Source organism: Oncorhynchus kisutch, linkage group LG15 (genome assembly GCF_002021735.2).
Source record: "Oncorhynchus kisutch isolate 150728-3 linkage group LG15, Okis_V2, whole genome shotgun sequence".
NCBI classification, from domain to species: Eukaryota; Metazoa; Chordata; class Actinopteri; order Salmoniformes; family Salmonidae; genus Oncorhynchus; species Oncorhynchus kisutch.
The window spans coordinates 71,868,665-71,895,480 of NC_034188.2; the positions used below are offsets into that span (position 1 = coordinate 71,868,665).

Here is a 26,816-nt window from a genome sequence, read left to right on the forward strand (position 1 = left end):
AGAGACCATGTACAGCGAGGAAGTCGGTTTCATGTGAAAGCATATTTAGTTAAAGAACTACTCCGAGATAATTGTGTCCTTAGTCACAATAAAACTTCACCTCATCTGCATGACCTCGCGAGACTACCGTCTCTATTGTCATCGCCCTTCTGCATCATTATCGCGAGGTTTGATCAGCTGTTAGGTCTGTTTTTAGAGTTTAGTGCTTGGATGGTCAACACGTGGGGAGGATAGAGAAAGAGACAGTGTAGGGGGGGCACACGTTGGGATTTAGTCGGGCCCGGAATACGTACGTTTATATCACTACTTTAATTCACCGTGGCGGCGCGGAGGACGCTTGTATACTGTAAGTATTGTCCAGGGCTGCTAATGTAAAATTGACAGCCAGACTCACAGAAGATGTCAGTTTGATATGTAGCTTGGCTAGTTGCATCAATGTAACAATCTCGAGTTGTTTCGCCAGTTGGCTACAATTTTGCACTACAAAGTTTCATTCCAATAAATGGAACAGTCGTCGTTTCGCTAAATTGGTTACAAATGTATCGTCATTCTAGAAATGTGCAGCGGCTGAAGCCCTTGTCATTGAATACACGTTTCACCTAGACATCGAACTATGTAGTTTACTCGGCGTCCTAAAATGACAATGGACTCAACATATAAATCACAATTTTGTGTCCATGAGTTTGCTTGGACGGATCATGTTAATTGCTAGCAAACAAGGTGGTTATCCACGATGTCCAGCTAGCAAGCTAACGTGAAGGTTTCGAGGCCCACGCTGCAGAGTTAGCCTAGCATTGCCAGGCTAGCCTTCATGACTACCACTATCATAATGCACAATATATGCGACTTTTGGTCACGATCTACTCTCGACTGCCAGGACACAATTTAAATGTTACGGTAGCGGAACAGTTTGCCGCGTGCCTCGCAGTAACATTGTGAATGAAGTGTCAGGAGTTCAGACTCAACGAAAATGGCTAACCGTAGCCTAATGCTTCAATTAGGCACATAAATGCACGGTTTCGCCAAGATCTTGAATATATTGTGTTTGGTTAAATCATTTGAAGTCATTGTGATTTAACTCGTTTTAATTGGTGTTTTATTACAATAGTGTTGGGCAACCCGGTAAACTTCATACATTACAAATCGTCATGCGTTGCGGCCTACCATGCTTTTATTACACTCAGTGTAGGTCATAGCTAGCAAATTACCTAGCCCAAACACTCTGCCCTTATGCAGCTATTGCACAAGCACTGGGAGCCTCAACTTTTCCAGTCTCTGCTCTGGAATGACAAGTGTTTGCTATAGGTTGTCAAGTAGCGGTGCATAGGCTATTTCTGAAGCCCCATTAACGTCGACTCAAATATTGCCTGCTCAATCAACCATCAAATATTCCCTGAAACGTTAATTGAGGCCCGGTTTTATAGGACGCAGTCAGTGTACAATGAAACTAATGTAAATATTCGCCATCACATTTGTGTACACTGCTATGGGATTAATTCTCCTCGTAGAAAGCTCTCGACTGGGGGGAGAAGCATTATAATCGTAGGTCTTTTACAAGGTTGCCTAGTATCCCAATGCAGTATCGCTGTGTAATAAACTGCTCGTGCTCAGCGCATTGTATGGTTTGTAACATGTAAAGCAAATACCGAGTGACCCTTCCCTTATCTACCTCCAAGGTCGTACAGCAGCGCAGCCTGATTTTTTTCGAGTCTCCAGTAAGTAGGCATGCCTAGGCAGGCGGTGGAGTGAAACACGCACACATGGCGAGTGTGCGCAGAGAAAGGTAGTAACCACATCCTTTTATTATGCGACTGGACTAACTTTGTGTAGTGGGCGTTGTTTATTCTAACCTTGTCGAAGGTGAATGTCAGAACAACTCATGACACACGGGATTTTTTTTACGCACACTAGCGACTTTTGAACTTTGCCTTTTGAAAAACAATATCCAGTATAGATACAGTAATGTACACGCATAATGGTACCCCAAAATATGTTTTGAGCAAAATGGTATATATATATTTTTTTAGACACACTGCAAACTTGGAGTTGCTCTGATGGGTGCACTCTGTCATCAGCATCCAGCTTGCTTTTACGAACTATAGAGGATCAATAGACAACTAATGAGGAAAGGCCCACCGTCTAGTGCCATGTCATGAGGATACCTGTACTACCTGTTGATGTGCTTTTGGTGAAGTAAATAAGGTGATAAAAAAAGAGTCTGGGGCACGTCTTTAGCTAGCAAGGTGTCATGGACCTTCACGTAGGGTCTCGCTTGTTAAACTAGTCTGCAGAACTAGAGGAATCTATAATGAACCAGCCTTGAGGTCCAGCATATAAAGTGATACTATTTCCAGCACGTTGCCTAATCCAACATTGTAGGATTTTCTAGTGTGGTGTGTGTATTCTACTAAAGCCTTACTCTGCAAGATGCCCCTATTTGGCCTTGTGCAAAACTGACGTAGCCTTGATCAGTTTACTGTTTCACATTGGATATCTTCCACCATGTTGCTGGTTAGTATTAGACGAAGAATGTTGTCATGGTTATGAATCAGTACATTTGAAGTTAAGTGGTGCTGACCTAATTGGCTATTCAGGATGAGGGAAATCATTGAATGTCATTATAAATCCAGACATTGTTTTGACAAGGCAGGAACGGGGAACCTGTTGTGGGGCTAGCCTCAAATGCACAACTGCCAGGGATAGGGCTCCTCTGCTCTGCATTATCAATCTGATGGTTGCTCAAGTTATAAACTCCGTTGGTGTTGTGATGAAGAGTCTTGCAACTTGCAATCTATTCAGTTAAATAACAGTCTCCAGCACAATATTCTTAAAATGCATCTTAATATCATATAATGCCACTGTTCATTAATTTCTATGATATTAGACCTTCCATCCAATGTCTTCCATCCAACATTTGATCAGAAAATCCTGTACATATCAATGTGGAACTCTTAAAGCTTTACTCTTCTGCTTTTCTACCCAGTTTTATTGAGAGAACTGTTGTGCTGTGCAGGCCACATAGTTTTTACATTTTTAAATGTAACCTTTTATTTAACTAGGCAAGTCAATTAAGAACAAATTCTTATTGACTATGACTGCCTTCACCAGCCAAACCAATTGTGCTTGGCCCTATGGGACTCCCAATCACAGCCGGTTGTGTTACAGCCTGGATATATGACGGGGGCATGTTTGTTTTTGTCTACCCTGGGGGCAGATGTTACGGTTAGCTGGGTATATAGGGATGCTTAAGAAGCCACAACTGGGCCAGGTGGTGTCATAGTGGTGGTGGGGGCTGCTCTTGGACAGGGAGGGGGTGGTCCTGCCAGTCTTACCCTGTGTGACTAATGCTATCTGATTGACCCCGTTCTAATCCCTGTCCTTCAACCATGAAGTCCCAGTGACTCCTTCCCCCCACATCACTGCACATATCCCTTCTATATCCCTTCTCCAGTCTGCTACTGCACATCACTGCCCTACTATATCCCTTCTCCAGTCTGCTACTGCACATCACTGCCCTACTATATCCCGTCTCCAGTCTGCTACTGCACATCACTGATCTACTATATCCCTTCTCCAGCCTGCTACTGCACATCACTGCACATATCCCTACTATATCCCTTTTCCAGTCTGCTACTGCACATCACTGCCCTACTATATCCCGTCTCCAGTCTGCTACTGCACATCACTGCCCTACTATATCCCGTCTCCAGTCTGCTACTGCACATCACTGCCCTACTATATCCAGTCTGCTACTGCACATCACTGCCCTACTATATCCAGTCTGGTACTGCACATCACTGCCCTACTATATCCAGTCTGCTACTGCACATCACTGCCCTACTATATCCAGTCTGCTACTGCACATCACTGCCCTACTATATCCAGTCTGCTACTGCACATCACTGCCCTACTATATCCCGTCTCGTCTGCTACTGCACATCACTGCCCTACTATATCTCGTCTCCAGTCTGCTACTGCACATCACTGCCCTACTATATCCCGTCTCCAGTCTGCTACTGCACATCACTGCCCTACTATATCCCATCTCCAGTCTGCTACTGCACATTACTGCCCTACTATATCCCGTCTCCAGTCTGCTACTGCACATTACTGCCCTACTATATCCCATCTCCAGTCTGCTACTGCACATTACTGCCCTACTATATCCCGTCTCCAGTCTGCTACCGCACATCACTGCCCTACTATATCCCTTCTCCAGTCTGCTACTGCACATCACTGCCCTACTATATCCTGTTTCCATTCTGCTACTGCACATCACTGCCCTACTATATCCAGTCTGCTACTGCACATCACTGCCCTACTATATCCAGTCTGCTACTGCACATCACTGCCCTACTATATCCAGTCTGCTACTGCACATCACTGCCCTACTATATCCAGTCTGCTACTGCACATCACTGCCCTACTATATCCCGTCGCGTCTGCTACTGCCCTACAATATCCCTTCTCCAGTCTGCTACTGCACATCACTGCCCTACTATATCCCGTCTCCAGTCTGCTACTGCACATCACTGCCCTACTATATCCTGTTTCCAGTCTGCTACTGCACATCACTGCCCTACTATATCCCGTCTCCAGTCTGCTACTGCACATCACTGCCCTACTATATCTAGTCTCCAGTCTGCTACTGCACATCACTGCCCTACTATATCCCTTCTCCAGTCTGCTACTGCACATCACTGCCCTACTATATCCCGTCTCCAGTCTGCTACTGCACATCACTGCCCTACTATATCCAGTCTCCAGTCTGCTACTGCACATCACTGCCCTACTATATCCCATCTCCAGTCTGCTACTGCACATTACTGCCCTACTATATCCCGTCTCCAGTCTGCTACTGCACATTACTGCCCTACTATATCTCGTCTCCAGTCTGCTACTGCACATCACTGCCCTACTATATCCCGTCTCCAGTCTGCTACTGCACATCACTGCCCTACTATATCCCATCTCCAGTCTGCTACTGCACATTACTGCCCTACTATATCCCGTCTCCAGTCTGCTACTGCACATTACTGCCCTACTATATCCCATCTCCAGTCTGCTACTGCACATTACTGCCCTACTATATCCCGTCTCCAGTCTGCTACCGCACATCACTGCCCTACTATATCCCGTCTCCAGTCTGCTACTGCACATCACATCACTGCCCTACTATATCCAGTCTGCTACTGCACATCACTGCCCTACTATATCCAGTCTGCTACTGCACATCACTGCCCTACTATATCCCATCTCCAGTCTGCTACTGCACATTACTGCCCTACTATATCCCGTCTCCAGTCTGCTACTGCACATTACTGCCCTACTATATCTCGTCTCCAGTCTGCTACTGCACATCACTGCCCTACAATATCCCTTCTCCAGTCTGCTACTGCACATCACTGCCCTACTATATCCTGTTTCCATTCTGCTACTGCACATCACTGCCCTACTATATCCAGTCTGCTACTGCACATCACTGCCCTACTATATCCAGTCTGCTACTGCACATCACTGCCCTACTATATCCAGTCTGCTACTGCACATCACTGCCCTACTATATCCAGTCTGCTACTGCACATCACTGCCCTACTATATCCCGTCGCGTCTGCTACTGCACATCACTGCCCTACAATATCCCTTCTCCAGTCTGCTACTGCACATCACTGCCCTACTATATCCCGTCTCCAGTCTGCTACTGCACATCACTGCCCTACTATATCCTGTTTCCAGTCTGCTACTGCACATCACTGCCCTACTATATCCCGTCTCCAGTCTGCTACTGCACATCACTGCCCTACTATAACCCGTCTCCAGTCTGCTACTGCACATCACTGCCCTACTATAACCCGTCTCCAGTCTGCTACTGCACATCACTGCCCTACTATATCCCGTCTCCAGTCTGCTACTGCACATCACTGCCCTACTATATCCCTTCTCCGGTCTGCTACTGCACATCACTGCCCTACTATATCTAGTCTCCAGTCTGCTACTGCACATCACTGCCCTACTATATCCAGTCTCCAGTCTGCTACTGCACATTACTGCCCTACTATATCCAGTCTCCAGTCTGCTACTGCACATCACTGCCCTACTATATCCAGTCTGCTACTGCACATCACTGCCCTACTATATCCAGTCTGCTACTGCACATTACTGCCCTACTATATCCCGTCTCCAGTCTGCTACTGCACATTACTGCCCTACTATATCTCGTCTCCAGTCTGCTACTGCACATCACTGCCCTACAATATCCCTTCTCCAGTCTGCTACTGCACATCACTGCCCTACTATATCCTGTTTCCATTCTGCTACTGCACATCACTGCCCTACTATATCCAGTCTGCTACTGCACATCACTGCCCTACTATATCCAGTCTGCTACTGCACATCACTGCCCTACTATATCCAGTCTGCTACTGCACATTACTGCCCTACTATATCCCGTCTCCAGTCTGCTACTGCACATTACTGCCCTACTATATCTCGTCTCCAGTCTGCTACTGCACATCACTGCCCTACAATATCCCTTCTCCAGTCTGCTACTGCACATCACTGCCCTACTATATCCTGTTTCCATTCTGCTACTGCACATCACTGCCCTACTATATCCAGTCTGCTACTGCACATCACTGCCCTACTATATCCAGTCTGCTACTGCACATCACTGCCCTACTATATCCAGTCTGCTACTGCACATCACTGCCCTACTATATCCAGTCTGCTACTGCACATCACTGCCCTACTATATCCCATCGCGTCTGCTACTGCACATCACTGCCCTACAATATCCCTTCTCCAGTCTGCTACTGCACATCACTGCCCTACTATATCCTGTTTCCAGTCTGCTACTGCACATCACTGCCCTACTATATCCCGTCTCCAGTCTGCTACTGCACATTACTGCCCTACTATATCCCGTCTCCAGTCTGCTACTGCACATCACTGCCCTACTATATCCCGTCTCCAGTCTGCTACTGCACATCACTGCCCTACTATATCCCATCTCCAGTCTGCTACTGCACATTACTGCCCTACTATATCCCGTCTCCAGTCTGCTACTGCACATTACTGCCCTACTATATCCCATCTCCAGTCTGCTACTGCACATTACTGCCCTACTATATCCCGTCTCCAGTCTGCTACCGCACATCACTGCCCTACTATATCCCGTCTCCAGTCTGCTACTGCACATCACTGCCCTACTATATCCCGTCTGCTACTGCACATCACTGCCCTACTATATCCAGTCTGCTACTGCACATCACTGCCCTACTATATCCAGTCTGCTACTGCACATCACTGCCCTACTATATCCAGTCTGGTACTGCACATCACTGCCCTACTATATCCAGTCTGGTACTGCACATCACTGCCCTACTATATCCAGTCTGGTACTGCACATCACTGCCCTACTATATCCAGTCTGCTACTGCACATCACTGCCCTACTATATCCAGTCTGCTACTGCACATCACTGCCCTACTATATCCAGTCTGCTACTGCACATCACTGCCCTACTATATCCCGTCTCGTCTGCTACTGCACATCACTGCCCTACAATATCCCTTCTCCAGTCTGCTACTGCACATCACTGCCCTACTATATCCTGTTTCCATTCTGCTACTGCACATCACTGCCCTACTATATCCAGTCTGCTACTGCACATCACTGCCCTACTATATCCAGTCTGCTACTGCACATCACTGCCCTACTATATCCAGTCTGCTACTGCACATCACTGCCCTACTATATCCCGTCGCGTCTGCTACTGCACATCACTGCCCTACAATATCCCTTCTCCAGTCTGCTACTGCACATCACTGCCCTACTATATCCCGTCTCCAGTCTGCTACTGCACATCACTGCCCTACTATATCCCATCTCCGGTCTGCTACTGCACATCACTGCCCTACTATATCCCGTCTCCAGTCTGCTACTGCACATCACTGCCCTACTATATCCCATCTCCAGTCTGCTACTGCACATTACTGCCCTACTATATCCCGTCTCCAGTCTGCTACTGCACATTACTGCCCTACTATATCCCATCTCCAGTCTGCTACTGCACATTACTGCCCTACTATATCCCGTCTCCAGTCTGCTACCGCACATCACTGCCCTACTATATCCCGTCTCCAGTTTGCTACTGCACATCACTGCCCTACTATATCCAGTTTGCTACTGCACATCACTGCCCTACTATATCCAGTCTGCTACTGCACATCACTGCCCTACTATATCCAGTCTGCTACTGCACATCACTGCCCTACTATATCCAGTCTGCTACTGCACATCACTGCCCTACTATATCCAGTCTGCTACTGCACATCACTGCCCTACTATATCCAGTCTGCTACTGCACATCACTGCCCTACTATATCCAGTCTGCTACTGCACATCACTGCCCTACTATATCCAGTCTGGTACTGCACATCACTGCCCTACTATATCCAGTCTGCTACTGCACATCACTGCCCTACTATATCCAGTCTGCTACTGCACATCACTGCCCTACAATATCCCTTCTCCAGTCTGCTACTGCACATCACTGCCCTACTATATCCAGTTTGCTACTGCACATCACTGCCCTACTATATCCAGTCTGCTACTGCACATCACTGCCCTACTATATCCAGTCTGCTACTGCACATCACTGCCCTACTATATCCAGTCTGCTACTGCACATCACTGCCCTACTATATCCAGTCTGCTACTGCACATCACTGCCCTACTATATCCAGTCTGCTACTGCACATCACTGCCCTACTATATCCAGTCTGCTACTGCACATCACTGCCCTACTATATCCAGTCTGCTACTGCACATCACTGCCCTACTATATCCAGTCTGGTACTGCACATCACTGCCCTACTATATCCAGTCTGCTACTGCACATCACTGCCCTACTATATCCAGTCTGCTACTGCACATCACTGCCCTACAATATCCCTTCTCCAGTCTGCTACTGCACATCACTGCCCTACTATATCCCGTCTCCAGTCTGCTACTGCACATCACTGCCCTACTATATCCTGTTTCCAGTCTGCTACTGCACATCACTGCCCTACTATATCCTGTTTCCAGTCTGCTACTGCACATCACTGCCCTACTATATCCCGTCTCCAGTCTGCTACTGCACATCACTGCCCTACTATAACCCGTCTCCAGTCTGCTACTGCACATCACTGCCCTACTATATCCCGTTTCCAGTCTGCTACTGCACATCACTGCCCTACTATATCCCGTTTCCAGTCTGCTACTGCACATCACTGCCCTACTATATCCCGTCTCCAGTCTGCTACTGCACATCACTGCCCTACTATATCCCATCTCCGGTCTGCTACTGCACATCACTGCCCTACTATATCTAGTCTCCAGTCTGCTACTGCACATCACTGCCCTACTATATCCCTTCTCCAGTCTGCTACTGCACATTACTGCCCTACTATATCCCGTCTCCAGTCTGCTACTGCACATCACTGCCCTACTATATCCAGTCTCCAGTCTGCTACTGCACATCACTGCCCTACTATATCCCATCTCCAGTCTGCTACTGCACATTACTGCCCTACTATATCCCATCTCCAGTCTGCTACTGCACATTACTGCCCTACTATATCCCGTCTCCAGTCTGCTACTGCACATTACTGCCCTACTATATCTCGTCTCCAGTCTGCTACTGCTCATCACTGCCCTACTATATCCCGTCTCCAGTCTGCTACTGCACATCACTGCCCTACTATATCCCGTCTCCAGTCTGCTACTGCACATCACTGCCCTACTATATCCCGTCTCCAGTCTGCTACTGCACATTACTGCCCTACTATATCCCATCTCCAGTCTGCTACTGCACATTACTGCCCTACTATATCCCGTCTCCAGTCTGCTACCGCACATCACTGCCCTACTATATCCCGTCTCCAGTCTGCTACTGCACATCACTGCCCTACTATATCCAGTCTGCTACTGCACATCACTGCCCTACTATATCCAGTCTGCTACTGCACATCACTGCCCTACTATATCCAGTCTGCTACTGCACATCACTGCCCTACTATATCCAGTCTGCTACTGCACATCACTGCCCTACTATATCCAGTCTGCTACTGCACATCACTGCCCTACTATATCCAGTCTGCTACTGCACATCACTGCCCTACTATATCCAGTCTGCTACTGCACATCACTGCCCTACTATATCCAGTCTGCTACTGCACATCACTGCCCTACTATATCCCGTCTCCAGTCTGCTGGTTTAGATGTTGTATAAGCTTTTTAGAATGCGTACATTTGTTACAAAGGTGAAAGGGGACTGATGATGGCACTGTGTTTTTCAGCCTACACAAGGTTTTAGTTAGCCAAAGGAGCATACTACAATAGTTTGGATATATGGTCACCATATAAGATAAGGCTACATAATTTAATTTGCTTATGGACACTTGAAATGGATAGCAAGTGATGTATAATTTACTAACCAGGTCCATGCACCTTGCCATTCACTGCGGAACATGCCACTGATGCTCTGTTTTGATAAACTACTGGCTCATGGCGAATAGGGAGAATATGTTTTGAAATGTGGAGGTGCTAAGGCTGCATTGACATAGGCAGCCCAAAAAATTTGTCCCACTAATTGGTCTTTTGACTGATCAGATCTGAAAAATATCCTGTGAGATTGGTCAAAAGCCCTATTAGTGGGGAAATGATCAGAAATGGACTGCCTGGGTAAACGCTTCATTGGTGAACTTGTCAAATAAGAAACCTTTGTTTTTGAACTCTACCCTACTGAAAATGACCCAATCTTGGTTTATCTGGAGGCATTTGAAGCCTACCTGTTTTTCCCCTGCACATCAATACCTTTACTTGGGTCAGTGTTAGGGCAGCCCACAATTCACCTCTCCTAATCCCATGTCATTCATCTCAGAGCCTCTTATAGGTGCATAAGCTCTGTAAAACAAGAGGCTTGTTGAGGTTCTCACGCCTTCCGTATTGTCAGGTGTGGAAGTTTCTAGGAAGTCATTAGTGTGTTGCTTCTGCTGCCCTCTGCTGTGTGCTGTTGTCCCTTGAACAGGTAAAATATGTAATAGACTCATACAAATGGGCCTGGAAGGTCCTCATTTTCAAACCATGGTCTAAGCAAATGGCTAATATCAATGGGACAAGTTTCTGCTCATTGGAAAGTAAAGTCCTCCTCAGTTGTGGGGTATGAAGGAACTGAACTATGGTTTAAACTGCAGCGATTAGCTTCTCCTCGCATACAGCCGCTCTGTGAATGTGACCTTTCATGTACCCTACCTGTACAGGGTACATGAAAGGTCAGACTGACACTGGCTCTGTCAGTTCCAGGTTCACAGTGTGTTCTGCACCTTCCGGGCCATAGAGTTTAAAGTCCAGGTTCATGTTGACCTGGCTCCTGTGTATGTGCCTGCTGTGTGTGTTGGTGCGTGCTAAGGGGCAGTGGAAGCCCAGCCGTCACACACCCTAGTAGGCTGGGAGAAGGAAGAGAGAGGGGAGAGGGGGGGGGGGCAGCCGAGGGAGTCACCCCTGTGATGCATTCCTTCTCCAGTCTGGGTCTGTTAAGGAAAGGCATGCACGGACTTCCTTTTATAACATTGAGTGCTTCGACCAATCAGCAGTGGAGCATCTAGGCATGCCCAGTAGGTACAGGGAGGTTAAACATTAGCCCTGATGGTGGCACAGCTGCTTCTCCTGCTAGGAACGAGGTATTTTGGTTGCAGCTTGGTTTAGTTCAGAAGTAGAAACAAATATTACTTCAAGCCATGGGAATGTCTCTGTGTTTGAACATTTCTCAATGAGGCAATAGAAAACCGTGGCGTGACCAATGTCTATCGGGCTTTTACAGACATGTGTATGTTCATTCATGTCAACAGTCAAAAGGAGTATATTATGTTCAGGTCGCTGCGACTTTGTTCACCAGGAGCTGTTGACAAAAGTTCTGTGTCAGTGTTGTATGTATCCGAAAGCATTGTGTAGCTCATCAAGTGGGTGTGGTGTGTGTGTGAGATATTTGCATGAATTACTTCACTGTGTCATTTGTTAGTCTAGGCCTATTCTCAGGAGTAACACCTCATCAGGTTTCATTACTGTCGTTTCTTTGAAGCTCTGCTCGCACCTGTTAACAACCATGATAGTTTCTAAAGTATTTATTTCCTTATCCTTTTTGTCCATTATTTTTAGCTGTCATAGGACAGTTTCCTTACGATCATCACATGTTGTTCTCCCAGTGCCGTACTTATTGTCAGAGCTGTGTGAACAGGGCTGATCCATTTTGAATCGATTTGCCACTCGCACACCCTTCTCGTTGCTGTAGGTGTGATTACACATGTACACACTACAGTGCTATAGTGTACCTGCTATAGTCTTTACACTATCATAATACCCAGAGATATGCAACTCGAGGGCCTATTTTTTTGGGGGGCTAAGTGTCAAACAAGATCCTTAGGCTATTCAAAATGTTAGCCAGTTTGTCTTAACTTAATATCCTATTTGACATTATAGTCCCAATCTCAAAATGAGTGAAACTAAAAGATGCACATATCTCCCTCCAATAAGCTAACCTCTGCCTTTTTCTCTCTCCCTCCCTCCATCCCTCCCTCCACATACAGGTGTAGCTGCTAGGGTCCTGAGGAGATGCCACTGAGGTTCCGGTCTATTGTTCCGTACACGCTGCCTGGAGTGCTGGCGCTTATAGGCTGGTGGTGGTACATCTCACGCAAGAAAGAGCGAATCACCAACCACGACAGCGAAGAGGGGGCAGCGGCCATGGGCCTGCTGATGTCCCCGGCTCTCAGTGAGGGCAGCAACGGCCTGGTAGAGAAAGGGACAGTGTCCCCCTGCAGGACAGCCATTACCCCAACAACTAGCAGCAGAGTGAGACCATCCAAGGCCAACCAGCAACGGTCAACAGAACAGGACGTCATAGCACAGATTCACATCCCGGCCATTAATGCCGAGGCAGTAGAGGTACAGAGTACATCCTGTTCACCTACAGAGAGGGCCTCCCACCATCCAGACAGAGCCAGCGCAGTCACAGACCCTGGTGTAGATAGCTGCCGACAGACACCCAGGAGCAGTTCTCCCGCAGCCTCGCCTTTACCAACACAGACTAGGGAGGGGAGCTCGGGCCCCCCGGGAGAACACTGGGCCACTGTGAAGAGCCCGCCAGCCACCATTGCCTTGGTTACAGTGCCGGTGAAATCAACGGTTACCGAGCAGGTCCATGCTCCAGTGAAGGAGGCCATCTCCACAGCATCAGAAGCACTTGTACTCTCCCAGACGGCCCACGCCACGACTAGTTCCTCCATAGCAGCAGACCTGACGAATGCAGAGAGGCCCGATCCAGAGGGAGAGGTGGCAGCAGCCCATGAGGCAGCAGTGGCCTTCACACAGAACCTGCTGGTGGAGCTAGTGGCTAAAGATTCGCTCCCGGTCCCCTCCAGCAGTACCAAAGATGAGCTGCCCTCCTCGCCTGTCATCTCAGCTGAGATGCCGGCCCAGGCCCTGACAGTAGTCATACATGAACCCCTCTTCCCAGAGACCCCCATATCATCGCAGGGCTCCTACCATGCCGTCATCACCAGTACTCTGGCCTCCCCAACCCAAGGCCCCCAGCAAGAGAACGGGGCACCTGGCAGCACTGAGGAGCTGGAGTACCTGGCAGCAGGTCTGATCACTGAGGTCATCTCTGCAGCCACCCAGGAGGTCCTCGGTGTTACCTCCTGTCCAGAGACCTGGCTTGGCCAATCCGCCACCGAGCACAGCTTCAGAAGCACCCCACTGGCCAATGGGAGGCCATGCTCTGAGCAAGAGCCACTCACAAGGAACATGGAGGAAGGGCCCTCCCCAATAAGCCACTCTGAGATAGAGTGGAGAGAGCAGCAGAAAGAAGGGATCCCCAATGGTTGCCCGCCTACCCCGGCATGGGAGCACATGGGGACAGCGAACGCACTGAGTAACCCCTGGGCAACAGCATCCTCACAGGAGGGGAGGCAAGAAGTGAGGGGCGTGCCTAGCAACCTGGACAAACTGAAGGGAGATGGGGGGGTGATGGTGGCAGAGGACTCAGCCTGTAGTACGTGCCACTCTGAGGATGGGGTAAGCAGTGAGGACCAGCAGAGCAGGGAGAACCAGGAGGATCTGATCCAGGTGTCAGGGATGTCTGAGGGGGAGGGTGGTCTGCCCCAAGCCCCAGAAGAGGTAGTGACCGAGGCAGAGGTCATGGCAGCTCTACCAGGCCATGTGCTGGGTGCTGTTGGCCAAGTGAAGAGGCTCAACGGCATGGGCCTGAGGAACGGTTCTCATGGGATGAGTGAGACTGAGACCGATCAGTCTGGAGGTAGGAGCACACACCACACCCTGTAGTGGGGTCAGGCTCATGGCACACCCCAGCACTGATGTACACATGGCTCCCCTTAGCTGCTCAAATACCCATGGACACTTGTCTGTCGTAGTCTCCCCTACGTGGTAATGAGGCCTTTTGATTTCCATCATTATTTCCAGTTTCTCCAGACAGAGGGGCAAGCTGAGGGAAGAAGAAGGAAGCCTTCTGTGTCAGCATAGAGTCCTTTGTTCAACATTAGATTACATCTACCAACATTCAAAAGCTGAGAGAAATGTAGCACAAACTAAGTGTTAATCATTTGGAATGTCACCGGCTTTGGTCTTAGATCTGGTAAAATTATTATATTCAGAAGTTGGCAAGACTGTGTGAAGGGGAGGGTTAACTCTCTTCTTCTGTGATGCAGCTTTCCAATTCCAACTAATGTGATCTCCAAAAAGTAGCTGGAGGAGTACATGACCGGTGTGGGCCAAACAAGCTAGTCTGCCACCAGCACAGAAAAGCATACCGTTCAGCATATCTCCGATTTTGAAAATCTATGAAATGCTTTAAATAATAATTATAATTGCGGGGATAATATTCTCAACTTAATCTTCTTTGCTGGTGATGGTGGCTAATACAGAACAGTATGCTGGCTAGTTACCACTTATAGTTTTGGATGAAGTTAGTCCTTGGATACTTGGATTCTACTAGATACCACCCTGGGACTATAGGGACTGTGGCTGTGTTTCTACTAGATACCACCCTGGGACTATAGGGACTGTGGCTGTGTTTCTACTAGATACCACCCTGGGACTATAGGGACTGTGGCTGTGTTTCTACTAGATACCGCCCTGGGGCTATAGGGACTGTGGCTGTGTTTCTACTAGATACCGCCCTGGGGCTATAGGGACTGTGGCTGTGTATCTACTAGATACCACCCTGGGGCTATAGGGACTGTGGCTGTGTTTCTACTAGATACTGCCCTGGGGCTATAGGGGCTGTGCTTCTACTAGATACCACCCTGGGACTATAGGGACTGTGGCTGTGCTTCTACTAGATACCACCCTGGGACTATAGGGACTGTGGCTGTGCTTCTACTAGATACCACCCTGGGACTATAGGGACTGTGGCTGTGCTTCTACTAGATACCACCCTGGGGCTATAGGGACTGTGGCTGTGTTTCTACTAGATACCACCCTGGGGCTATAGGGACTGTGGCTGTGCTTCTACTAGATACCACCCTGGGACTATAGGGACTGTGGCTGTGCTTCTACTAGATACCACCCTGGGACTATAGGGACTGTGGCTGTGCTTCTACTAGATACCACCCTGGGGCTATAGGGACTGTGGCTGTGTTTCTACTAGAGGTCACAGTCACACAGAAGGTGAACTCGAGTGTCATTGTGTTTTTGGTTTGTCAGAGCAGCAGTGATCAGACATGCCATGGTGGTGTGTGCACCTATGGGTGGACTTTAGATGAATGTTCGTGGTCTTATGCACTGTTTGATTAGTTTGAGTAGCAGCTCAATGGCGAATGGGTGATCTGGTGAATATCTTAAACATATGCACATTCACAAGTTTATTTTATTTGGTGTTTTTGTTATTTTATGAGGATCCTCTGGACCTTCAGGTTATCCAGGTGAGTCATGTGTGTTTGTATGGTACATGTTTATGTGAGAGACACCTGCCTTGTCTGGGTGTGCAATTGTGAGGCGAATAAAATACCTGTCTGACTCAGAACTGTGTGTGTGTCCAGGCTCGGATGTGAACAGCATGGACTCAGTCGACAGCGGCTGCACCATGGGAGCTAGGGACAGTGGCAGCCCTGCCATGGCTCTGGGCTCTGAACTCATCGTTTGGGAGATTGAGGTGCCAAAGGTGAGCCTGCTCCATCCCATCCCACACACCCCCGAGACTTGATTTATTGACTAGTTTTCATAGGAATTCACATAAATTCTAACCCAATATCTCCTTGTAATGTGTACTACTGTCTCTGTTCTCTCTCTCTCTCAGCATCTGGTGGGTCGGTTAATTGGGAAACAGGGGCGATACGTGAGCTTCCTGAAGCAAAGCTCTGGTGCGAAGATCTACATCTCCACCCTCCCTTACACTCAAGAGTTCCAGATCTGCCACATAGAGGGTGAGGTTTAGTATAATGCTGTACTGTCAGAAGGAGCAGGAGTGACTCGGCTAGTGAACTGGTGGTAGAATTCTGTTTGTTTAACGTGTGTCCCTTTTAGGTTCCCAGCAGCAGGTGGACAAAGCCTTGTCCCTGATCGGGAAGAAGTTTAAGGATTTGGACCTGACCAACCTCTATGCCCCCCCACCTCTGCCACTCACGCTACCCTCGCTGCCCATGACCACCTGGGTAAGGATGGTACCTAGAGAGCCTGGATGGTGTCTCTCTTCCTGTCTCTCAAATCTGTTCAAACATGCTTTATTTGCACGACAGTTAAGGTCCCCCAAATTGATATCAAGACTTGTCAAAGAAAGTGGTTAAACTAAAATACTGAGATGTCTAACCTAATGGCTTCCCCTTTGAAAGTTGTTAACTTCTCTGTTTCCTCTCCCAGCTTCTTCTCCCCAGCGGTGTGACCGTAGAGGTGATCGTAGTGAACATTGTGTCGGCGGGTCACCTCTTCGTCCAGCAGCACACACACCCTACGTACCACGCCCTGCGCAGCCTGGACCAGCAGATGTTCCTGTGTTACTCCCAGCCAGAGACACCCACCCTGCCCTCGCCTGCTGAGGGTAAGAGACCCCCAAGGAGGGACGTGTGTGACTATGTTTTTGAACCAGATGTGTGATCGACTCGATGCTCTCTCTGTCTCAGTGGGGGTGATCTGTGCGGCGCCGGCGGTAGAGGGAGCCTGGTGGAGAGCCCAGGTCATCTCCTTCTACAAAGACACCAACGAGGTTGAGATCCGATATGTGGACTATGGCGGCTATGACAGAGTGAAGATTGACACACTACGACAAATAAGGTGGGCCCCCCCCTCAGACACAATTTTATTTCAAGTCTATTCAGAGAAAGTTTTCAGAACTGAAATTCAGAAGAAATGGCATCTTTCCATACTTTCAAAGCTGTTTTCATTCCTTCATTTCTTAAATATACATAAAAATATACATAAAATAGACCACAGTCCTGCTAGGTATTTGGGTGCCCCCCTCTGGTCAAAAAGAGTTGTGTATCATATAGGGAACAGAATGTTATGTAAGCAGAGATGGCGGGCCATTCTGCACACTGACTGCTCTAATGTGAAATCCTTATGTTCAGGTCGGACTTCGTAACATTACCGTTCCAAGGTGCAGAAGTATTACTGGACAACATTGCCCCCCTTCCAGGTAATGTCATTTTATTTAGCTATTTGACATGGTATCACTTTACAATTACGATGTCTTATTCTCAAGGACGATTTCCAAAATCAAGAAACAAATCCAATTGAATGTCAAACTGTTCCAAAGTCATCCTGTCTGTGGGAAGTCGTCAAATCTACTGTTTGTCAATTGAGTTAACACATCTATATATGCATCCATCCACAGGAGAGAAGAGCTTTTCAACAGAGGCCACCTCTGCACTGGAGGAGATGACGAGAGGGGTAGCACTGCTTGCACAGGTACCAAAAATACAGCCTCCAGCACCGTGAGGCTAATGAAGGCACTGTACGCTCTACAGAAGGTAATTTGTTGCTAACCCGGCTGTTTCCTGTCTTCCAGGTCACAAACTACGACAACAACACTGGTCTCCCATTGGTCCAGATGTGGAATATGGTTGGAGAAGAGGTACGTTCACATTGATCATGGAATTTGTCATGGACATGTTTGAGATACTACAATAGAAATGTGTAAATGTACATTTGGTGACGTGAGTAGTCTTTGTGGTGTATGGTTCATATACTTCTGTATTTAACAAACCTAGACATTTCAGAGAAACATTCCAATGGCTGGCTAACGACACTGTCGGTATCAATGATGATATTTGACACTAATCTGATGACTATCTTTCTCCATCTTGCTCTCCGCTTCCCTCCAGCTGCTATCAGTGAACCGCACACTGGCAGAGCGAGCATTGGGTACCTGGGTTGACAGCTTTTGAACCTTGCTGCCTGACCCCCCCGCCCACCACCCCTCAACCCCTTCTCAGCTCCACCACACCCCTCCTAGACCCCTTCTTCTCACCTAATCTCTGGAGTCTGGCCCTACCAGCCCTCCAGATACACCCCATAACACTTCGATGGAGGAACACAACCACTGGATTTGGGACTTTTTGTTTGTTTTGTTTTTGATTGTTGGGTTTTTACACCACGTTTCAAAAATAAATTCAAAATGGTTGAATGCTGAAAAGACAACGAAGTATTTCGTTAGAATAAGCCAACTCCTCTACTCCCCCATACACCAAAAGAACTTGAAGAAGGAAAATAAAGTACTTGTACATTTTAAAAAGAAATCTATATTGTAACTAAATAAAGGTCGATCTGATTTTTTTTGTTCCTATCTGACTTTTCACTCCAACTTTGCCTGTGGAGTCTCATGCTGTGGATGTAAAAACACTCTGTCAATGGAGAACTAACCTCACTGTCAGCTGTAACTACATATTTACAATTCTATTGTGACATCGAAGGAATTGGGCTGTGAAGATTGGGCTAAATGTGAGGTTTCTAGATTATTGTATGTAGTGCAGTAGTCATGGTCTCCATTTCATGTGCTGGGTGGCTGTGTCTTGTCGTTTGGTCCCATCATGACGGCTGTGGACATAGAGGCCTGGGGGGTAAGAATGGTGTCTGAATTCACGGTTGTGACTAAGACTGTCTGTGGAGACCCCAAAAAATGTAGATCTCAGCTTTGTTGGTGCTCACCACAGTCAAGGAGCCAGATGGGGTGGGGCTGAGTCCTATCGCTGACCTGGGTGACTGACAGGGAGAAGGTGCAGAACCGGGGTCACAGGAGTCGTGTGAAGGCCTGCTCATCTGCCCTGGCCTCTCCAGTCTGTACAACACTGTGGCCTTATGGAGAAACAAAATGTGCTTCCTTTTCTGGGATCTCCAACTGACCTGCATGCAGACCAAGCTGACCCCTCCTTTCTCTCCATCTATGTGGCCCGGGGTGTCACCATGCAATCGCAGGTTGCCTTCAGTGTTTTTCCATCATCCTGACTGGCATCACAGCTGGCACCCCCACCACTACATTTCAGATCCACTACTGTTATCTGGAGCTGTTGAGTCTGGGACATGACATGAGGCTGAGTGGAAGGGTAGGGGTGCACCAGCTCCACTCTTTTTCCCTCGACTGACTCCAGGGGCCTGGCGTGACTCTTGGTGCAGCTGTCCAAGGACTTCAAGAGAGTGGACACCACCGTGCGGTAGTATTGGTGTGTGTGGAAACACTACGACCACAGACAGGCCTGTGATACCTGACCTGGAACTCTTACAGAACGGCTTTGAGTTGGAGTAATTTAGCCCTGCTCAGTCGGGATAGGCCCAGTGCTCATATAAAAAATCTGTCTTCTAATATGCATGTTAACCTGCCTAGGTCTGCGTCCCTCTAATGGTCTTCACTGTGTTTTTCCTCCTACATACTGACCCCAAAACATTATTACACATTTACATTTGTGTTGCAGTTTCCATACTTAAAAGTAGTTAAATGGATCCAACCCAGCGGGCTGGAATGGGTTGTTAGCCCCTTTGCACGGTGAGAAATGAGGTCCTTGAAGGTACCAGTCCTCTTCAGCAGTGTATGAAAGTACAGAGAAAGTGAGCCATGAGAATCAGTCTCCCACACTGCAGATATTATTGTAATAGATACAGTGCATTTGGGAAGTATTCAGATCCCTTGAATTTTTCCACATTTTGTTCCGTTACAGCCCTGTTCTAAATGTATTACACACAACAACCCATTGACTTATTTTTTGCAAATGTATTAAAAATGTAAAACAAACTTTTTTAAAGTAAGTATTCAGACTCTTTGCTATGACTCGAAATTGAGCTTGGATGCATCCTGTTTCCATTGATCTTCCTTGAGATGTTTCTAGAACTTGATTGGAGTCCACCTGTGGTAAATTCAATTGATTAGATATGATTTGGAAAGGCACAAACCTGTCCATATAAGGTTGACAGTGCATGTCAGAGCAAAAACAAAGCCATGAGGTTGAAGGAATTGTCCGTAGAGCTTCGAGACAGGATTGTGTTGAAGCACAGATCTGGAGAAGGGTACCAAAACATTTCTGCAGCATTGATGGTCCCCAAGAACCCAGTGGCCTCCATCATTCTTAAATGGAAGAAGTTTGGAACCACCAAGACTCTTCCTGGAGCTGGCTGTCTAGCCAAACTGAGCAATCGGAGAAGGGCCCCTTGGTCAAGGAGGTGACCAAGAACCCAATGGTCACGCTGACAGAGCTCGAGTTCCGCTGTGGAGATGTGATAACCTTGCAGAAGTACAACCATCTCTGCAGCACTTCACCAATCAGGCCTTTACGGTAGAGTGGCCCGACAGAAGCCACTCCTCAGTAAAAAGCACATGACAGCCCATGTGAAGTTTGTCAAAAGGCACCTAAAGGACTCTGACCATGAGAAACAAGATGCTAATTTCTGGTGGAACCAAATTGAACTCTGGTCTGAAAGCCAAGAGTCACGTCTGGAGGAAACCTGGCACCATCCCTACGGTGAAGCATGGTGGTGGCAGCATCATGCTGTGGGGATGTTTTTCAGAGACTGGGAGACTAGTCAGAATCGAAGGGATAGATGAACAGAGCAAAGTACAGAGAGAGATCCTTGATGAAAACCTGTTCCAGAGCGCTCAGACTGGGGTGAAGGTTCAACTTCTAACAGGACAACAATCCTAAGCACACAGCCAAGACAATACAGGAGTGGCTTCGGGACAAGTCTCTGAATGTCCATGGGGTGGCCCAGCCAGAGCCCGGACTTGAACCCGATCAAACATCTCTGGGGAGACATGAAAATAGCTGTGCAGCGACGCTCCCCATCCAACCTGACAGCTTGAGAGGATCTACAGAGAAGAATGTGAGAAACTCCCCAAATACAGGTGTGCCAGTCTTGTAGCGTTATACCCAAGAAGACTCGAGGCTGTAATTGTTGCCAAAGGTGCTTTAAGAAAGTACTGAGTATAAGGTCAGAATACTTATGTAAATTTGATATTTAAGTTTTAGATTTCTTTTTTAAATACATTTGCTAAAAATGTCTAAAACTAGTTTTTGCTTTGACATTATGGGGTATTGTGTGTAGATTGAGAGGGAAAAAAACTATACAATCCATTTTAGAATAAGCCTGTTACAAAATGTGGAAAAAGTCAAGGGGTTTGAATACTTTCTGAATGCACTGTAGCTTTTCTCAAAGCTTTATACTGTAGCTGTGCTTTGGTCTTGTTGGGTTTTCCATAGGATTAATTGCAGTGTCATTTATTGAACCAAATACATTTTTTGAATGTATTTTTGATCATGTTTCCTGATCGATGTTGTCGTCCCTACTGAGGCACAGAGGCAGGACTCACCGCCAGCCCAGGCTGCAGCTTCCGCTCTATCCCATCTGGGTTATCTGCTTTTAGGTGTAGGAGACATGATTACTGTACTTCTAGATTTGGAGTTCTCTGTCCTGTCTCGTTGCCTCACAATGCTTTTTTTTATTTTTATCAAATCGTTGCTTTTGAATGTGTCCCGTCTGCTAATCATACCACACACTTGAATTTGATTGCTCTGCTAATAAGGCAGCTTCCGACCCTCTGCTTGGTCTTGTTGTGGCAGAGTTGACGTTAAGAACAGGATAGAGTATGGATCTTACCTAACAGTTTTGCTTGACTGTTTTCCTGCATTACTATTAAAACTGACAGCATTGGCATGTAAACTACATTACAAAGACTTACTTCCAAGGTGTTTAAATGTCAGTTATTAGTTAGTCCAATGTAAGTACTGTATCTCCCCTACCTTAAAAACTGTTCATGTTTTGTGGAACCATAGCAAGTAAGGCATCTAGCTACTAACTTACTACAAATTCAAGGCACTTGTCAAGGCTAGATAAGGTTATAGTCCAAAGCTGGTGTGGGGCAGGAGCCATATTGTATGAACTTTTCAGTCCCTTAACTTTATGTTTAAAAGAGCTGTTTTCAACCAATGTCCTCCTCCTTGATTTCAGCTTGGTTATATCACAGTCATCGAAGATTAATTACTCCATTGATCCAAATGACACCCATCTGCCATGTCACTCAAACTCCTATCTTGCTTGATCAAACCAGAATTATTTCTTGACTTGTGCAGGTCTGTGTAAATACGATATTTCACTGAACTTTTGTATAACACTGGAAACAAAGGGAACATGTGTTTTTGGTTCACCCCTTCCAAAACCGCTCATTGTTCTGTCGGTAAGGCTGGTTTGAAGTGGTTGCTTAGCTAGATAACTAATCATTTGATTATTTAAATGAGTGTAAGCAATCCTGCCCAGAGCATTTAACATGTACAGGTCAGTTTTTGCAAGGCTCATCAAATGTTTGATTCTTGGTTGTACAGATCTATAAAATAAAGTTATTAAATGCTACTGTTCTGTTATGAAATGTATGATTGTTTAACATTTCTCCCTCTAGGTGGAGGTGAAGATCAGCTGTACATTTCAATCATGATGTCCAAGGAGTGTTGCTTCTATACTCTCAAATGCACAGAATTGCATATAGCACTTTGACAACTGCTGATATAAAAAGGGCTTTTATGAAAAGCATTTTATTGCAATTTGATAGCAAACCGTTCAAGGGCAACTCCACCTTTCAACTTCATTTCCATTGTCTCTCTAGTACAATACCATTGTCTCTAGTACAATACCATTGTCTCTCTAGTACAATACCATTGTCTCTAGCACAATACCATTGTCTCTAGTACAATACCATTGTCTCTAGTACAATACCATTGTCTCTCTAGTACAATACCATTGTCTCTAGTACAATACCATTGTCTCTCTAGTACAATACCATTGTCTCTAGCACAATACCATTGTCTCTAGTACAATACCATTGTCTCTAGTACAATACCATTGTCTCTCTAGTACAATACCATTGTCTCTAGCACAATACCATTGTCTCTAGCACAATACCATTGTCTCTAGTACAATACCATTGTCTCTCTAGTACAATACCATTGTCTCTAGTACAATACCATTGTCTCTCTAGTACAATACCATTGTCTCTAGTACAATACCATTGTCTCTAGTACAATACCATTGTCTCTCTAGTACAATACCATTGTCTCTAGTACAATAGCATTGTCTCTCTAGTACAATACCATTGTCTCTAGTACAATACCATTGCCTCTCTAGTACAATACCATTGTCTCTAGCACAATACCATTGTCTCTAGTACAATACCATTGTCTCTAGTACAATACCATTGTCTCTAGTACAATACCATTGTCTCTATAGCACAATACCATTGTCTCTAGTACAATACCATTGTCTCTAGCACAATACCATTGTCTCTCTATAGCACAATACCATTGTCTCTAGCACAATACCATTGTCAATACCATTGTCTCTCTATAGCACAATACCATTGTCTCTCTATAGCACAATACCATTGTCTCTCTCTAGCACAATACCATTGTCTCTCTATAGCACAATACCATTGTCTCTCTATAGCACAATACCATTGTCTCTCTATAGCACAATACCATTGTCTCTCTAGTACAATACCATTGTCTCTAGCACAATACCATTGTCTCTCTAGTACAATACCATTGTCTCTAGTACAATACCATTGTCTCTCTAGTACAATACCATTGTCTCTAGTTCAATACCATTGCCTCTCTAGCACAATACCATTGTCTCTAGTACAATACCATTGTCTCTAGCACAATACCATTGTCTCTAGTACAATACCATTGTCTCTCTAGTACAATACCATTGTCTCTAGCACAATACCATTGTCTCTAGCACAATACCATTGTCTCTCTATAGCACAATACCATTGTCTCTAGTACAATACCATTGTCTCTCTAGTACAATACCATTGTCTCTCTAGTACAATACCATTGTCTCTAGTACAATACCATTGTCTCTAGTACAATACCATTGTCTCTAGTACAATACTATTGTCTCTCTAGCAAAATACCATTGTCTCTAGTACAATACCATTGTCTCTAGCACAATACCATTGTCTCTCTAGTACAATACTATTATCTCTAGTACAATACCATTGTCTCTAGTACAATACCATTGTCTCTAGTACAATACCATTGTCTCTAGTACAATACCATTGCCTCTCTAGTACAATACCATTGCCTCTCTAGCACAATACCATTGTCTCTAGTACAATACCATTGCCTCTATAGCACAATACCATTTTCTCTCTATAGCACAATACCATTGTCTCTCTATAGTACAATACCATTGTCTCTAGCACAATACCATTGTCTCTCTATAGCACAATAGCATTGTCTCTAGCACAATACCATTGTCAATACCATTGTCTCTCTATAGCACAATACCATTGTCTCTCTCTAGCACAATACCATTGTCTCTCTCTAGCACAATACCATTGTCTCTCTCTAGCACAATACCATTGTCTCTCTCTAGCACAATACCATTGTCTCTCTATAGCACAATACCATTGTCTCTCTATAGCACAATACCATTGTCTCTAGCGCAATACCATTGTCTCTAGCACAATACCATTGTCTCTAGCACAATACCATTGTCTCTCTATAGCACAATACCATTGTCTCTAGTACAATACCATTGTCTCTCTAGTACAATACCATTGTCTCTAGTACAATACCATTGTCTCTAGTACAATACCATTGTCTCTAGTACAATACCATTGTCTCTCTAGTACAATACCATTGTCTCTAGCACAATACCATTGTCTCTAGTACAATACCATTGTCTCTAGCACAATACCATTGTCTCTAGCACAATACCATTGTCTCTCTATAGCACAATGCCATTGTCTCTAGTACAATACCATTGTCTCTCTAGTACAATACCATTGTCTCTAGCACAATACCATTGTCTCTAGTACAATACCATTGTCTCTAGTACAATACCATTGTATATAGTACAATACCATTGTCTCTCTAGTACAATACCATTGTCTCTAGTACAATACCATTGTCTCTAGCACAATACCATTGTCTCTCTAGTACAATACTATTATCTCTAGTACAATACCATTGTCTCTAGTACAATACCATTGTCTCTAGTACAATACCATTGCCTCTCTAGCACAATACCATTGCCTCTCTAGCACAATACCATTGTCTCTAGTACAATACCATTGCCTCTATAGCACAATACCATTTTCTCTCTCTAGCACAATACCATTGTCTCTAGTACAATACCATTGTCTCTAGCACAATACCATTGTCTCTAGCACAATACCATTGTCTCTCTATAGCACAATACCATTGTCTCTCTAGTACAATACCATTGTCTCTAGCACAATACCATTGTCTCTAGTACAATACCATTGTCTCTAGTACAATACCATTGTCTCTAGTACAATACCATTGTCTCTAGTACAATACCATTGTCTCTAGTACAATACCATTGTCTCTCTAGTACAATACCATTGTCTCTAGCACAATACCATTGTCTCTAGCACAATACCATTGTCTCTCTATAGCACAATACCATTGTCTCTAGTACAATACCATTGTCTCTGGCACAATACCATTTTCTCTAGCACAATACCATTGTCTCTGGCACAATACCATTGTCTCTGGCACAATACCATTGTCTCTCTATAGCGCAATACTATTGTCTCTCTATAGCACAATACCATTGTCTCTATAGCACAATACCATTGTCTCTCTATAGCACAATACCATTGTCTCTCTATAGCACAATACCATTGTCTCTCTATAGCACAATACCATTGTCTCTCTATAGCACAATACCATTTTCTCTCTATAGCACAATACCATTGTCTCTAGCACAATACCATTGTCTCTATAGCACAATACCATTGTCTCTATAGCACAATACCATTGTCTCTATAGCACAATACCATTGTCTCTAGCACAATACCATTGTCTCTAGCACAATACCATTGTCTCTATAGCACAATACCATTGTCTCTAGCACAATACCATTGTCTCTCTATAGCACAATACCATTGTCTCTCTCTAGCACAATACCATTGTCTCTCTCTAGCACAATACCATTGTCTCTCTATAGCACAATACCATTGTCTCTCTCTAGCACAATACCATTGTCTCTCTCTAGCACAATACCATTGTCTCTCTCTAGCACAATACCATTGTCTCTCTCTAGCACAATACCATTGTCTCTCTATAGCACAATACCATTGTCTCTCTATAGCACAATACCATTGTCTCTAGTACAATACCATTGTCTATAGCACAATACCATTGTCTCTATAGCACAATACCATTGTCTCTAGCGCAATACCATTGTCTCTAGCACAATACCATTGTCTCTAGCACAATACCATTGTCTCTAGTACAATACCATTGTCTCTAGTA

General features: G+C 45.7%; 1 protein-coding gene across 2 annotated transcripts; it reads left to right on the forward strand.

Moving 5' to 3' along the window:
• LOC109905831 (A-kinase anchor protein 1, mitochondrial-like) lies at positions 1-22,884 on the forward strand. 2 transcript variants are annotated; one of them, XM_020503461.2, is made up of 12 exons: positions 43-346; positions 1,677-1,783; positions 12,630-14,359; positions 16,101-16,222; positions 16,358-16,484; positions 16,585-16,712; positions 16,918-17,095; positions 17,178-17,328; positions 17,622-17,689; positions 17,888-17,961; positions 18,062-18,127; positions 18,378-22,884. In XM_020503461.2, exons 3-12 carry the CDS (start codon positions 12,655-12,657, stop codon positions 18,438-18,440), a joined length of 2,682 nt encoding a protein of 893 aa, XP_020359050.1. In that variant the 5' UTR covers positions 43-346; positions 1,677-1,783; positions 12,630-12,654; the 3' UTR covers positions 18,441-22,884. The 2 variants fall into 2 exon arrangements, with proteins under 2 accessions (XP_020359049.1, XP_020359050.1); XM_020503460.2 differs by lacking the exon at positions 1,677-1,783 and having other exon boundaries at positions 1-346.
• The last annotated feature ends 3,932 nt before the right edge of the window (positions 22,885-26,816 follow it).

Bases quoted from the DNA above. Each gene is read 5' to 3' on its own strand.
- LOC109905831 (XM_020503460.2), top strand. From the start codon at position 12,655: ATGCCACTGAGGTTCCGGTCTATTGTTCCGTACACGCTGCCTGGAGTG. The intron at 16,485-16,584 runs GTGAGGTTTAGT...TGTCCCTTTTAG, and splicing joins CCAGATCTGCCACATAGAGG to GTTCCCAGCAGCAGGTGGAC. The intron at 17,962-18,061 runs GTACCAAAAATA...CCTGTCTTCCAG, and splicing joins GGGTAGCACTGCTTGCACAG to GTCACAAACTACGACAACAA.